Consider the following 15,159-nt stretch of genomic DNA (forward strand, 5'->3'; position numbering starts at 1 on the left):
TCAAGAGAAGGTGGGTCATGCAGCAAGACAACGACCCTAAGCACACAAGTTGTTCTATCAAAGAATGGTTAAAGAAGAATCAAGTTAATGTTTTGGAATGGCCAAGTCAAAGTCCTGACCTTAATCCAAGCAAAATGTTGTGGAAGGACCTGAAGTGAGCCGTTCATGTGAGGAAACCCACCAACATCCCAGAGTTGAAGCTGTTCTGTACAGAGGAATGGGCTAAAATTCCTCCAAGCCGATGTCCAGGACTGATCAACAGTTACTGGAAATGTTTAGTTGCAGTTATTGCTGCACAAGGGGGTCACACCAGATACTGAAAGCAAAGGTTCACATACTTTTGCCACTCACATATGTAATATTGGCTTGTTTTCCTCAATCAGTACATGACCAAGTATATTATTTTTGTCTCATTTGTTTAACTGGGTTCTCTTTATCTACTTTTAGGACTTGTGTGAAAATCTGATGATGTTTTAGGTCCTATTTATGCAAAAATATAGAAAATTCTAAAGGGTTCACAAACTTTCAAACACCACTGTACAGTTTCAGTTGCTCAACAGTTTGGGGTCTCCTTTGTTGTATTTTGCTCTTCATAATGGGCTAAATGTTTTAAATAGGAGACAGGCCTGGACTGCAGGCAGGCCAGTTTAGCACCCGGACTCTTACCGCAGAGCCATGCAGTTTTAATACGTGCATAAAGCAGCTTGGCATTGTCTTGCTGAAAGGAAGACAGGCCTTCCCTGAAAAAGATTTTGTCTGGATGGCAGCATATTGCTCTGATACGTGTATATATCATTCAGCATTAATGATGCCTTCCCAGATGTACAAGATACCCACGTCATGTGCACAAATGCACCCTCATACCATCACAGATGCTGGCTTTTGAACTGTGCACTGATGACAAGCTGGATGGTCCCTCTCCTCTTTAGCCTGGAGGACGTGGTGTCCATGATTTCAAAAAAGAATTTCTACTTTTGATTCATCAGACCTTGGGACAATTTTCCACTTCGCCTCAGTCCATCGCAAAAGAGCTTGGGCCCAGAGAAGGTGGTAGTGTTTCTGGATATTGTTTATATATTGTTTTAACTTGCATTTGTGGATGCAGTAATGAACTGTTTTCACAGACGATGGTTTTCTGAAGTGTTCCTGAGCCCATACAGTGATTTCCACTACAGACACGTGTCTGCTTTTAATGCAGTGTCATCTGAGGACCTGAAGATCAGGCACCCAATGTCAGTTTTCAGCCTTGTCTCTTGCATACAGAGATTTCTGCAGCTTCTCTGAATCTTTTAATGATGTTATGTACCACAGATGATGTGATCCCCAAATTCTTTGCAATTTTACATTGAAGAACGTTATTCTTAAAATCGTTGCACTGTTTGCCCATGTAGTCTTTTACAGAGCAGTGAACCCCTCCCCATCTTTACTTTTGAGAGACTCAGTCTCTCTGGGATGCCCTTTTTATATCTAAATCATGTTACTGACCTTTTGCCAATTAACCAAATTATTATTTTTTAGCATTACACAACTTTTTCAGTCTTTTGTTGCCCCTGTCCCAACTTTTCTGAAACATGTTGCTGACATCAAATTCAAAAGGAGCATATATTTTTCCATAAACAATAAAATCTCAGTTTAAACATTTGACGTCACTGTACTATTTTCAATGAAATATAGGGTTTCCATGATTTGCAAATCTTCACATTCTGTTTTTATTTATGTTTTACACAGTGTCCCAACTTTTTTTGGAACTGGGGTTGTAATTATAATAGCATTAAGGTGAGAAACTTGCCTAGGACTGCTGCTCAGTAGCACCAGATGCTGCGTTTTGTTTGTGTACCAGCCAAAGGGCGCGTGAGCCGTAAGGTAGCAAATGTGAGCTGCATGCAGCAGGCCTCTGGAAGCTAACAGAGAAACACAGAAACCCCACTAAACATGCGGTCAGTGCTAGAACAGTGGTTTGTAAAAATATCTTGGGGGCCTGTACATGTTTAATTCAGAACTCAATAATGGTGTGTGTGTGTGTGTGTGTGTGTGTGTACACGTTTAAACTTTTGTACCTAGAGTGTCACCCAAGTTGACAATGGACTTGCGGTGCACAGCAGAATCCCCAGTTTCATTGGATAACATAACAGCAAGGTGAGGTCTCCAATCACCCCACTTCTCCTTACTATAGGACTGAGAAGAGAGGAGAAAAAGAATACAAAAGAAGATTATATAGGATGAGCTGAATCAGCATAGTTTAAGCAGGAATGTGATGGAATCAATAAATATAAGAACAGAGGTGATTTAATGGAAACCAAAACTGAGAAAGATTATGGTGCATTACCATGGCAACAGCTGGAATCCTCCCAGAAAGTAACTGGAAAAGGGTTTGGAGTGGATCACTTGGAGACAGACTCCCTGTAAACCTGTCATCGCACACACACACACACACACACTTTATAAAAAGTTGAGTTTGCACACATGAGAAAACAATTTACCATTCAGCACCATTCTATGCACACCTCTGGAAATTGATATTAACAAAGATTCAAAACATCACTAAGCACAATCAGAGCCATAGAATAAAAAGAAAGAAAAAAAAATACAGCTGATTTGCCATATTGGACACTGGACACACAAACATACAACCAGAGGTGATAAGGACATTAAGGCAGGCAAAGAAAAAAGTTTCACTATAAATTGGTTGCATAATATAAACAGCAGTGATTAGTGAACACCGCTGTCCTTAAAGAAATTTGCACTAAAACCAATAAAACCAGAAAACAAAGGGGACATGAACATCTTAAAAACCATGGCTGACTCAGTAATACAAGTCATTCACACCATTCATATTCTTATGACACCCATGTCCATATCTGAAATATGCAGATCCTTGGGTACGTATGAAAAGCAGGATGAGAACCAGTACATAAATATGATTCACTAAAAAAACCTTTAAAAAATAAATAAAAATGCATGCAACACATACACCTAATAAAAGCTGTGGCATTATGTAAATGTTTTGTCCAACAAAACCAGCTAATAAGACACCAGTGAGCTTCATTCATTCATTCTTCTTGCGGTTCCTGTTAGGGGTCACCACAATGGATAATGTCCCTCCATCTCCTCTTGTCCTCCATGTCTTTTTCTGTACCATCAACTGTCTTCACCACATCCATAAATCTCATCTTTGGTCTCCCTCTTTTCCTTCTACCTGGCAACTCCATCTCCAGCATTCTTTTCCCCCAACATACCCTGGATCTCTCCTCTGTACGTGTCCAAACCATCTCAATCTCGCCGCTCTCACTTTGTCTCCAAGCCCTCCTACGTGTGCTGTCTCTCTACTATATTCATTTCTAATCCTGTCTAACTTTGTCACTCCTAATGAAAATCTCAGCATCTTCAACTCCGCTACCTCCAGTTCAGCCTCCTGTAACTTCTCAGTGCCACTGTCTCCAAACCATACAACACAGCTGCTCTTACTACTGTCTTGTACACTTTCACTCTTGCTGGCGACCTTCGGTCACAAATCGCTTCTGATACTCTCCTCCAGCCATTCCAACCTGCTCTCACTCTTCACTTCTCGCCATTACTTTGTACAGTTGACCCCAGATATTTGCACTCCTCTGCTTTGACTAACTCTATTCCTTGTAGCTGCACCATTCCACTGTCCTCACCCTCATTCGCACATGCATGTACTCCAACTTGCTCCTACTAACTTTCATTCCCCTTCTCTCTAGTGCATATCTCCATGTTTCTAAGTTTTCTTCCACTTGTTCCCTGTTTTCACCACAGATCACAAGATCATCTGTAACCATCATTGTCCACAGGGTCTCTTGCCTGGCACTGTTGGTCAACCTGCTCATTACCATTGTAAATAAGAAAGGGCTTCGGGCCGAGCCCTGGTGCAATCCAACATCCACCTTAAATGCCTCCATCATTCCCACTGCACATCTCACTGCGGTCACACTGTCCTCATACATATCCTGCACCAATCTCACTTCTCTGCCACTTCTGATTTCCTCATGCAATACCACAACTCCTCTCTCAGCGCCCAGTCACATGCCTTCTTTAAATCCACAAACACACAAATGCAGCTCCTTCTAGCCTTTTCTATACTTTTCCATCAACATTCTCAAAGCAAATATTGCATCTGTAGTACTCTTTCCTGACATGAAACCATATTGCTGCTCACATTTCTCCACCTCTCCTCTTAGCCTAGCTTCCACTATGCTTTCCCATAACTTCATGCTGTGGCTGGTCAACTTTATGCCTCTATAGTTACTGCAGCTTCATTCATTCATCTTCAGTAAGTATTTTATCCTGCTCAGGTTTGTAGTGGGTCCAGAGCCTCTCAGGAATAGTGGATGCATGGAGGGACATCATCGAATGGAAGGGCACCACGCTCATTTACACATTCACACTTTAGTGCAATTAAGAGTAGCCGATCCACCTACTGGCTTGTTTTTGAGAGGTAGGAGGAAACCGGAAAACCCAGAAGAAACCCACACAGTCGCAGGGAGAACATGCATAAACACTAAGTACAGACAGTAACCTGAGATCAGGATCACAGAAGAAAAATGCCTCCTAAAATAGGTGGTGAAAATTTACTGATGCAAGTCAAAAACACTTTTTTTTTTTTTTTTTAAACCTTTGTCACATGCACACTTCAAGCAGAGTGAAATTCATCCTTTGCATTTAACCCATCTGAAGCAGTGAACACACGCACTCAGCAGTGGGCAGCCACACCAGAGCGCCTGGGGAGCAGTCAGGAGTTAAGTGCCTTGCTCAAGAGCACCTCAGCCCAAGGCCGCCCCATGTCAACCTAACTGCATGTCTTTGGACTGTGGGGGAAACTGGAGCACCTGGAGGAAACCCACGCAGACACGGGGAGAACATGCAAACTCCACACAGAAAGGCCCTCGCCGGCCGCTGAGTTTGAACCCGGAACCTTCTTGCTGTGAGGCAACAGTGCTAACCACTACACCACCATGCTGTTGGATAGTGACCTGGAGTGGCAGAGTCAGATTTCACTGCAGCTAATTCAGCAGCAGATACAGATGTCCATGCAGTAATCGAGATATCTGTACACTTGCCTTGCACATGCCTTAGCCAACAAATTTACACATTGGACATTTGATCTCTTCCATTACTATGGTGTTAATGGCCTGCAAAATATCGCATTACAAACCAGATGCTCCACTAACCAGAAAACATGCCAGTGGGATTATTATGAAGACAAAGCATTTTGCAGTGACCAGAGAGCCATTTTCTGGACAAGAAACTTGACACTGCATTGCAATTTGTGGGATTGTGCCAGCTAGAAAGCCCCAGGAAGTCCACATGCCTGGCCCTCATGCTTGAAATGATTCAATGCGTGCTACCATGTCAAGTAATAACACAGCGTGCTACCATGTCAAGTTAACTCATCTGTTTCTATATGTGTGAAGTGTAGTACAGTTTTGTCATTCACTGCTCAAACGTGATAAGCTATTTTGTAGATTCCCCTCACCTACAAATTTGCTAACCAAGTCATTTGTGCAGCGCACATCTGATTTCCTCTGTCAACATGGTGACGACAACCTAAGGGAAAAAAGGTAGCATCACAACCAAGATGCAACTCTTACTAAAACGTGTGTGGAATTATTATACTGAGGAGACATTTAGCCTCCTCACTAGTTTAATAAATATAATGCAAAGTTAGCGCTGATGTTTTTAAAACACCCTGCTTACATGCACTGCCTCTTTCTAGCAGGTCTAAAATTATGAGCGAGGATAGTGATATGACAGGTGAAAACATCGTTCAGCAATAGCAAGAACACGTGCAAGAAGAAGCCATGTCAACAAGTTAGGAACAGCTGTAAATAACAGCCATGGCTTTGAAGTAGTCCCTTTACCTGGTGTATGTGGACCTGGGGAGTAATACAATGCCATTATCTGGATAGTGCTCAAGATATATGGATATTATACATATGTTTTTGCATTCTGGAAAACACTGAAAACACAGGGCTGCTGGAAACAATTCATTTTTAATTCACAAATTATAACAATTAGCAATATGCAGAACATACACCATATGGCCAAACAGCTACATCCTATACTATTGCATGGTTCCAATTTTGTTTCAGCAATTTGGGATGGGCTCACATATGGGTGTGATGGTCATGTGTCCACCAAATTTTGGCCATATTAAGAAACTTTATTCAACTCTTGAACCAGACACCCTGTGGATCTTTCTGGCAAGCTTTCTATCTTCTGTCGAAATGTTGCTGAGTAAACAAGCTAACTACATTTTGAAACAGTGATGTCTTTCCCAAATCAGGAAACTGTTTAGACATGATTTGCTTCAGTTTTTAAACTTTGTTACATTCCAAAAATATATGATTTCCTGATAACACTTTCCTATAACAATGATGGAAAATGATCATTTAAGAATGGTTTAAGAACGCGTGCAATTAACTGCAAGTTTTACAATACTTGAAAAAATTAATTACATTATTATTTTAATGTAGAGTCAAGCAGAGACATGAATCTCTATGGACAGCAGGCGGTCCACATGGACTATATGCAGTGATGGCTCAACACATGAAAAAAAAATATTTACTTGCAGAAATATCGTAGGGCGGCACGGTGGTGTAGTGGTTAGCACTGTCGCCTCACAGCAAGAAGGTCCTGGGTTCGAGTCCCGGGGCCGGCGAGGGCCTTTCTGTGTGGAGTTTGCATGTTCTCCCCGTGTCCGCGTGGGTTTCCTCCGGGTGCTCCGGTTTCCCCCACAGTCCAAAGACATGCAGGTTAGGTTAACTGGTGACTCTAAATTGACCGTAGGTGTGAATGTGAGTGTGAATGGTTGTCTGTGTCTATGTGTCAGCCCTGTGATGACCTGGCGACTTGTCCAGGGTGTACCCCGCCTTTCGCCCGTAGTCAGCTGGGATAGGCTCTAGCTTGCCTGCGACCCTGTAGAAGGATAAAGCGGCTAGAGATAATGAGATGAGATGAGAAATATTGTAGAAATGTGGCTTTATTTTGAAGATCAGTAAAGCAGTGTTTAGGTTAGACCAGTGGTTCTCAAACTTTTTTCACCAAGTACCACCTCAGAAAATACTTGGCTCTCCAAGTACCACCATAATGACCAACATTAAAATACAGTAGCGTAGTAGGCCTAAGTATTCATTAAAAACAAGGTGGAGGTTTTATTTAACAAGTATATTTAATATTGTTGGCCACTGTAACATTACACACAGTACTTTGAACAGTAACACTGTGTTTAAATATAGGAAAATAAAACACTGTACTTAAATAATGAATCAAATAAATTGGCCAAATCTGCAACATCTGTAGTCTCATCAAGCTGTATGGTAAAATATCTACTGTTCTTAATGCGCTCAGTGTCTTTTTAACATCGTCAGCCATGTCATTTATTCTCCTTGACACGGTGTCATTTGAAAGCGGCACCAAGTTTAACACTCTGGCAGCTTTCTCTCCACACATGATACGTGTCATCTCTTTGGCTAATGGCAAACACAGCAGTTCCTTGATTGTGTGCGGCTTACCGGCTTTGGCGATCAGGAGGCTGGCACGATATGAAGCTTCCTGTGCTTTGGCTACGGGTGTACCATAGGACAGAATGGTGGACTTGGACTGCTTCAGTTCATCACGTTTTTGTAAAAAAAATCCATTGGTTTGTCCTTTAGTGCTGTGTGTTTGGTTGTAAGATGCCGTTTGAGATGCTATGGTTTCATGGACTCATTGCTCAGAACGTCCCCGCATACAACACACTGCGGCCTGGGCAGCTCCTCTGTCCCGCTCCAAATGAATCCCAGTTTTATGTATTTTTTGTCATACTTCCTCCTCACTGGTTTCTGCCGTTTGCTAGCAGTTCTGGGGCTGGTTTTGCCACTGTCGTTAGCATCTGCGCTCGGCTCACACACGTCCTCTTCAGTTCTCCCTCTCTCCTGATCCACGCTCCTATTCGCGGATTTAAGCCGCGACAGTAATTTTGTCGTACTCGTCATAATTAGCAAAGCCACCTCCACCTTTTCCCCATCACAGCCTAGTCTACCAATGGCGGATAACCATCTGTCAGCGGAACCGGTGGGAATGCGTACGTACGCTACGTATGGCTACCCAGAAGCACTTGCAAACTTTTTTAAATTATTAACTTAATTTGTATCTCCTTTCATTTTCTTGTCATCTGTTGATATTTTCATCCATTCGGATATTATGGATAGTATTTCACATTTTATTTTATAAAATTTATTTATATTTAATTAAGTGATTCTTTGGTGTACCACTAGAATGGAGCCCGCGTACCACTAGTGGTACGCGTACCACAGTTTGAGAATCACTGGGTTAGACTAAGACCAAATAGTGTATCTTGTACTAGTAATCATGTTAAAGATCATTCTCTTTTTTTAAGTTACACAAGCAGGGTTGCAGAAATGTGCACCACTGTGAACCTGTTTCTCTCAGAAATTCCCAGTCTTTTTATGCACCATTATTGGTAGCCCTGCAATTAATACGTTGTACAACCTCCCTTTGCCAGTAAAACAACACAGTCTTCTCCTATAACATTTTCCAAGGTTGGAAAATACAGAGCAGGACATCTGAGATCATTGCTTTTTACAGAATCTCTCCAAATCATTCAGGGTCCCAGACCCTCTCTTGTGATCTCTCCTCTTCAGCTCACCCCACAGGTTTTCATTGGGGTTCAGCTCAGGGGACTGAGATGGCCATGGCAGATTCTGTGGTCAGCTAACCACTTGTGTTGATTTGGACATATGCTTCGGATCATTGTCCTGCTGGAAGATTCAACGACGACCCAGTTTTAGTTTCCTAACAGAGGCAGCCAGATTTTGATTTAAAACATCCTGGTATTTCATGGAGTCTGTAATGCCATGTATCCCAACAAGGTTTCCAGGGCCATGGGAAGAAAAACAGCCCAACATCACAGAACTTTACCATATTTTACAGTTGGTATTGGGTTCTTCATTATAACCATCCTTCTTTTGACACCAAACCCACCTTGAGTGTTTATTGCCAAATGCTCCATTTTTGTTACATCAGACCATATAACATGGTTCCAGTCAAAATTGTACTAGCACTTCGCAAACTTCGAGTGCTTGCGTTTGTGGTGAACTGACAGAAAAGGTTTTCTCTCTTGCATACCTTCCAAATATTCTGTTGGCATGGAAGTGGCATCTGATGGTGGTTTTGGAGACTTGGAAACCCCATGATTTTACTTTTTCTTGAAATTCACCAACAGTGACCCTTGGTGATTTTTTTCTCTCTCTTACCATCCTCTTCACTGTACATGGGGGCAAAATAAACTTGGGTCCTCTTTCAGGCAAATTTATAACCGTTCTAGTTGGTGTCCACTTTTTTTTTTTATTATTGCCCTAACATTAAAAACAGACATTTTCAGGTGGGTAGCTATTTTTTTTTATAACCATTCCCTGATTTATGAAGGTCAACGTGCTTCTTACTCATTTGCTTTGTCTCCTCTCTCATCTTTCCCATGTTGATGGATGACTAAGGGAATTTGGCCTCTGTCTCACCTCATGTGTTCCCCAGTTAATCAAGAAGTCATGGATTACAGTTTGAAAGTTCCTACAAACTCCAATCAACTCAAAAATGTACAATTTAAATGGGAAACATGCTTCATTAACATTGTGTTCACTATAATTTCCAGGGGCGCCAATAAGTGGCACATGCATTTTTGTTGAAAATAATTATTTCTTGAGGGATTTGCTTTTCTCTGAATACATTTATTTCAATTTAAAAGTTATTTGATTTCTCCGCCCCCCCCCAGGACCATGCAATCACTTGGCCACATGCTTGAAACGAGTCAATCGCTGACACAGTTCCACAAACCAAAATGTAGAGGCCACTACATTACAGTTTGTGGAACTGTGCCAGACTGAAGGTCACAGGAAGTCAGTGTGCTTGAAATGAGTCGATCGCTGACACAGTGTGCTAAAATGTCATCTAGTTAACTCATCTGCATTTCTGTATGTGTGGACTCTAACACAGCTTTGTGATTCTGTGATCAATTGTATCTGACTTCAGTTCATGATCAGGTTTAGGGTATTAGAGTAAGAAACTGTGATATACAGGAACATACACACACCTGCTCAGTACAGTGTTGTAGGCCCTACTGTCCATCTTGCTGGCCAGAAAAAGAGCGTGACCCCATAAGCCACTCCGCATGGCTGACTCCAGTGCTTCCTATAAGAAGAAGAGGTGCTTTTAAAGGAGTTAAAGGTTCTGCAACCCAAACTATGGCATTAATACAGTTGAACTACAGTTACTTTAAAGGAAAAAGTTTAGACAAAAATTGCCATCAGACGTGACAGGTTTAGTTTTGCAATTAAGTTACAAGGTTAACGTAGCCAACAAGTCAAATAAGCATACAGCCCATATGGAGAAGACATACAAATTGCATACATGGTCAATTCATACAACCCTGATTCCAAAAAAGTTGGGACAAAAGTACAAATTGTAAATAAAAACTGAATACAATAATTTACAAATCTCAAAAACTGATACTGTATTCACAATAGAACATTATCAAATGTCAAAAGTGAGACATTTTGAAATTTCATGCCAAATATTGGCTCATTTGAAATTTCATTACAGCAACACATCTCAAAAAAGTTGGGACAGGAGCAGTAAGAGGCTGGAAAAGTTAAAGGTATAAAAAAAAAGGAACAGCTGGAGGACCAAATTGCAACTCATTAAGTCAATTGGCAATAGGTCATTAACATGACTGGGTATAAAAAGAGCATCTTGGAGTGGCAGCGGCTCTCAGAAGTAAAGATGGGAAGAGGATCACCAATCCCCCCTAATTCTGCACCAACAAATAGTGGAGCAATATCAGAAAGGAGTTCGACAGTGTAAAATTGCAAAGAGTTTGAACATATCATCATCTACAGTGCATATCATCATCAAAAGATTCAGAGAATCTGGAAGAATCTCTGTGCGTAAGGGTCAAGGCCAGAAAACCATACTGGGTGCCCGTGATCTTCGGGCCCTTAGACGGCACTGCATCACATACAGGCATGCTTCTGTATTGGAAATCACAAAATGGGCTCAGGAATATTTCCAGAGAACATTATCTGTGAACACAATTCACCGTGCCATCCGCCGTTGCCAGCTAAAACTCTATAGTTCAAAGAAGAAGCCGTATCTAAACATGATCCAGAAGCGCAGACGTCTTCTCTGGGCCAAGGCTCATTTAAAATGGACTGTGGCAAAGTGGAAAACTGTTCTGTGGTCAGACAAATCAAAATTTTAAGTTCTTTATGGAAAATCAGGAACACCGTGTCATTGGGACTAAAGAGGAGAAGGACGACCCAAGTTGTTATCAGCGCTCCGTTCAGAACCCTGCATCTCTGATGGTATGGGGTTGCATTAGTGCGTGTGGCATGGGCAGCTTACACATCTGGAAAGACACCATCAATGCTGAAAGGTATATCCAGGTTCTAGAGCAACATATGCTCCCATCCACACGACGTCTCTTTCAGGGAAGACCTTGCATTTTCCAACATGACAATGCCAAACCACATACTGCATCAATTACAGCATCATGGCTGCATAGAAGAAGGGTCCGGGTACTGAACTGGCCAGGCTGCAGTCCAGATCTTTCACCCATAGAAAACATTTGGCGCATCATAAAATGGAAGATACGACAAAAAAGACCTAAGACAGTTGAGCAACTAGAATCCTACATTAGACAAGAATGGGTTAACATTCCTATCCCTAAACTTGAGCAACTTGTCTCCTCAGTCCCCAGACGTTTACAGACTGTTGTAAAGAGAAAAGGGGATGTCTCACAGTGGTAAACATGGCCTTGTCCCAACTTTGAGATGTGTTGTTGTCATGAAATTTAAAAATCACCTAATTTTTCTCTTTAAATGATAGATTTTCTCAGTTTAAACATTTGATATGTCATCTATGTTCTATTCTGAATAAAATACGGAATTTTGAAACTTCCACATCATTGCATTCCGTTTTTATTTACAATTTGTACTTTGTCCCAACTTTTTTGGAATCGGGGTTGTACATTTGACACAAAAAAAAAAAATTGGTTATACTTGTTAGAAGTAGCATATACAGTGCCCTCCACAAATATTGGCACCCCTTTTAAAGATTAGTAAAAAAGGGTTAGGGGAAAAAACAAAATCCACCTTTTGCTGAAGTAGCTTCATCTCACACTGAAAAAATGAGAACTGAAATTTATTCAGAGAAAAACAAATCCCTCATCAAGAAATAATTTTTAACAAAACCACATGTGCCACAATTATTTGCACCTCAGGAAATTATAGTGAACACAATGTAACAAGCATATTTCCTATTTAAATTGTACATTTTTGAGCTGATTGGAGTGTGGTTCATATAAGGTTCTCAAGCCTTATAAAATGTTATAGGAGAAGATTCTCTTAGTAATCTTCACAAGGGGTGCTAATAATTGTGAGGGGCACTGTAGTGCTAAAATGTACAGGACAACCCAAAAAGAGAAAAGATTTTAAAGAAGCTCAATATTTAAAATTCTCACCCATTTTAAATAAATCCTATTAACAAGGCTAATCAAACTAAACATTAGTCTGAATATTTTATAACACTACATTATAACACAGAAGAGAACAGACCACACAGAGAACAAGCCACCACAGTAAGAGCGAGCAAGGGAAGTGACCTTCTTTCTTCCAGCCAGCAGGAGTTTGGTGTAGTCCTGGATGTTTTGTTCTGAAGTCTCTTCATTACTGAGTGGGTTTCCAGTTAGGAGATCTGAAGTGTTGAAGCTCTCCATCTCTGATTTTGGAGTTTCATTCAGATCAATGAGACTTCCCATGTCTGACTGCTCACCAACTCCATCACACGCTCCTACAGAGTGGCTTCCTCGAAGCAGGAGTTCGGCAATATCAGAACCTACGATTCTCTGCACAACATGTATACAATGTCACCAACTAAACAGCCCAAGGCGAGTACACACGTTTTAAAATTAGCTCTTAAAAGGCCCACAGCATTGGATAGTTGTGTTTTCTTGCACCAACCCATCTGACTGAACTCATAAATCATTCATAAAAGTTAAACTGGGTATGTAAAGACAAGACTGAAAAGATTTCATCACAGCCTCTGTTTAAAGGACTGGTTCAACAAAAATGTAAGCCTTTCCATGCTACCGCATGTGTAAATCAATCAAACAAAACGTATTTGGTTTCTCAGGTTTGCTTCATCATGTTTGCACTGGAATTGTGAGGGTAAATGTTCTAAGAAATAATGGAACGTATGCGGAAATCATCACATACTTGCCTCAAACAACTTTATTTTGCTCAACTATCACTTCCACACGACTAGTTTAGCGCATCAGTAACAAAGTCCTACTTACCCCATTCTGTCTACACAGCAGTACCAGCAGCTGCCACAGGAGGGAGGCAGAGGAAGCCTTGAGTGTGGTTTCATCCTTCAGACAAGCATCAGCCATCTGCAGGGCAAAGTTAATGACATCCACCTTATGCAGATCCTCCCTACATGAAAGAATAATTAAAAAAAAAAAAAAAAAAAAACTCTTTGTGGGGAGCCAAAATAGGAAAAATGTAAAAATATTAATACCAGGCTACTGAAGTTCTGCAATATTTTCCAATAGCTTGTACCAGTTAGTACAGGTAATGTTTGGTATTTCACAGAAAGCATCTTACTGTATAACCATGCTGGGATTATTATAGATTGAGTGATTGTGCAGGCTATAATTTTCAAATCATTATTTCACTCAACTACATTGCATATAATTTTAAGCTACCAATCACAGATCATTTCTGCTTCTCAATGTACAGAAAGCATTAAAGAACACTAGCTATTAAGCTAAGAATCAATAACTTTATGCAGAGGAACCAAGGAAGTGGCAATGTTACTGTATACAGCTGTACAAGACTGGAGCTGAACCTGATAAGTCTTTGTGAGGGAATTACAGTGTACACACACACACACACACATACACACACAGTGGTGCATGAAAGTTTGTGAACCCTTTAGAATTTTCAATATTTCTGCATAAATTACCTAAAACATCATCAGATTTTCACACAAGTCCTAAAAGTAGATAAAGAGAACCCAGTTAAACAAATGAGACAAAAATATTATACTTGGGTCATTTATTTATTGAGGAAAATGATCCAATATTACATATCCGTGAGTGGCAAAAGTATGTGAACCTCTAGGATTAGCAGTTAATTTGAAGGTGAAATTAGAGTCAGGTGTTTTCAATCAGTGGGATGACAATCAGGTGTGAGTGGGCACCCTGTTTTATTTAAAGAACAGGGATCTATCAAAGTCTGATCTTCACAACACACGTTTGTGGAAGTGTATCATGGCATGAACAAAGGAGATTTCTGAGGACCTCAGAAAAAGCGTTGTTGATGCTCATCAGGCTGGAAAAGGTTACAAAACCATCTCTAAAGAGTTTGGACTCCACCAGTCCACAGTCAGACAGATTGTGCACAAATGGAGGAAATTCAAGACCATTGTTACCCTGCCCAGGAGTGGTCGACCAACAAAGATCACTCCAAGAGCAAGGCGTGTAATAGTTGGCGAGGTCACAAAGGACCCCAGGGTAACTTCTAAGCAACTGAAGGCCTCTCTCACATATGGCTAATGTTAATGTTCATGAGTCCACCATCAGGAGAACACTGAACAACAATGGTGTGCATGGCAGGGTTGCAAGGAGAAAGCCACTGCTCTCCAAAAAGAACATTGCTGCTCGTCTGCAGTTTGCTAAACATCACGTGGACAAGCCAGAAGGCTATTGGAAAAATGTTTGGTGATGAGACCAAAATAGAACTTTTTGGTTTAAATGAGAAGCGTTATGTTTGGAGAAAGGAAAACACTGCATTCCAGCATAAGAACCTTATCCCATCTGTGAAACATGGTGGTGGTAGTATCATGGTTTGGGCCTGTTTTGCTGCATCTGGGCCAGGACGGCTTGCCATCATTGATGGAGCAATGAATTCTGAATTATACCAGCGAATTCTAAAGGAAAATGTCAGGACAGCCATCCATGAACTGAATCTCAAGAGAAGGTGGGTCATGCAGCAAGACAACGACCCTAAGCACACACGTCGTTCTACCAAAGAATGGTTAAAGAAGAATAAAGTTAATGTTTTGGAATGGCCAAGTCAAAGT

The 15,159-nt window shown here is 41.0% G+C and overlaps 1 protein-coding gene across 3 annotated transcripts in view; it reads right to left on the reverse strand.

Annotated features, from left to right (window-relative positions):
- The window catches only part of sec16b (SEC16 homolog B, endoplasmic reticulum export factor), a 49,622-nt gene that overhangs the window by 23,175 nt on the left and 11,288 nt on the right, over positions 1-15,159 (reverse strand). For 2 of the 3 annotated variants that reach the window (XM_060919710.1, XM_060919711.1), the window contains exons 9-15: positions 13,370-13,508; positions 12,677-12,919; positions 12,168-12,194; positions 10,109-10,206; positions 2,327-2,408; positions 2,058-2,175; positions 1,790-1,901 (exon numbers count right to left, since the gene is read on the reverse strand). In XM_060919710.1, coding sequence (XP_060775693.1) covers positions 1,790-1,901; positions 2,058-2,175; positions 2,327-2,408; positions 10,109-10,206; positions 12,168-12,194; positions 12,677-12,919; positions 13,370-13,508 — 819 coding nt within the window. The remainder of the gene's footprint in view (positions 1-1,789; positions 1,902-2,057; positions 2,176-2,326; positions 2,409-10,108; positions 10,207-12,167; positions 12,195-12,676; positions 12,920-13,369; positions 13,509-15,159) is intronic. The other variant, XM_060919712.1, reaches the window with a different exon arrangement.

This window comes from Neoarius graeffei, chromosome 4 (genome assembly GCF_027579695.1).
Source record: "Neoarius graeffei isolate fNeoGra1 chromosome 4, fNeoGra1.pri, whole genome shotgun sequence".
Classification (NCBI taxonomy): Eukaryota; Metazoa; Chordata; class Actinopteri; order Siluriformes; family Ariidae; genus Neoarius; species Neoarius graeffei.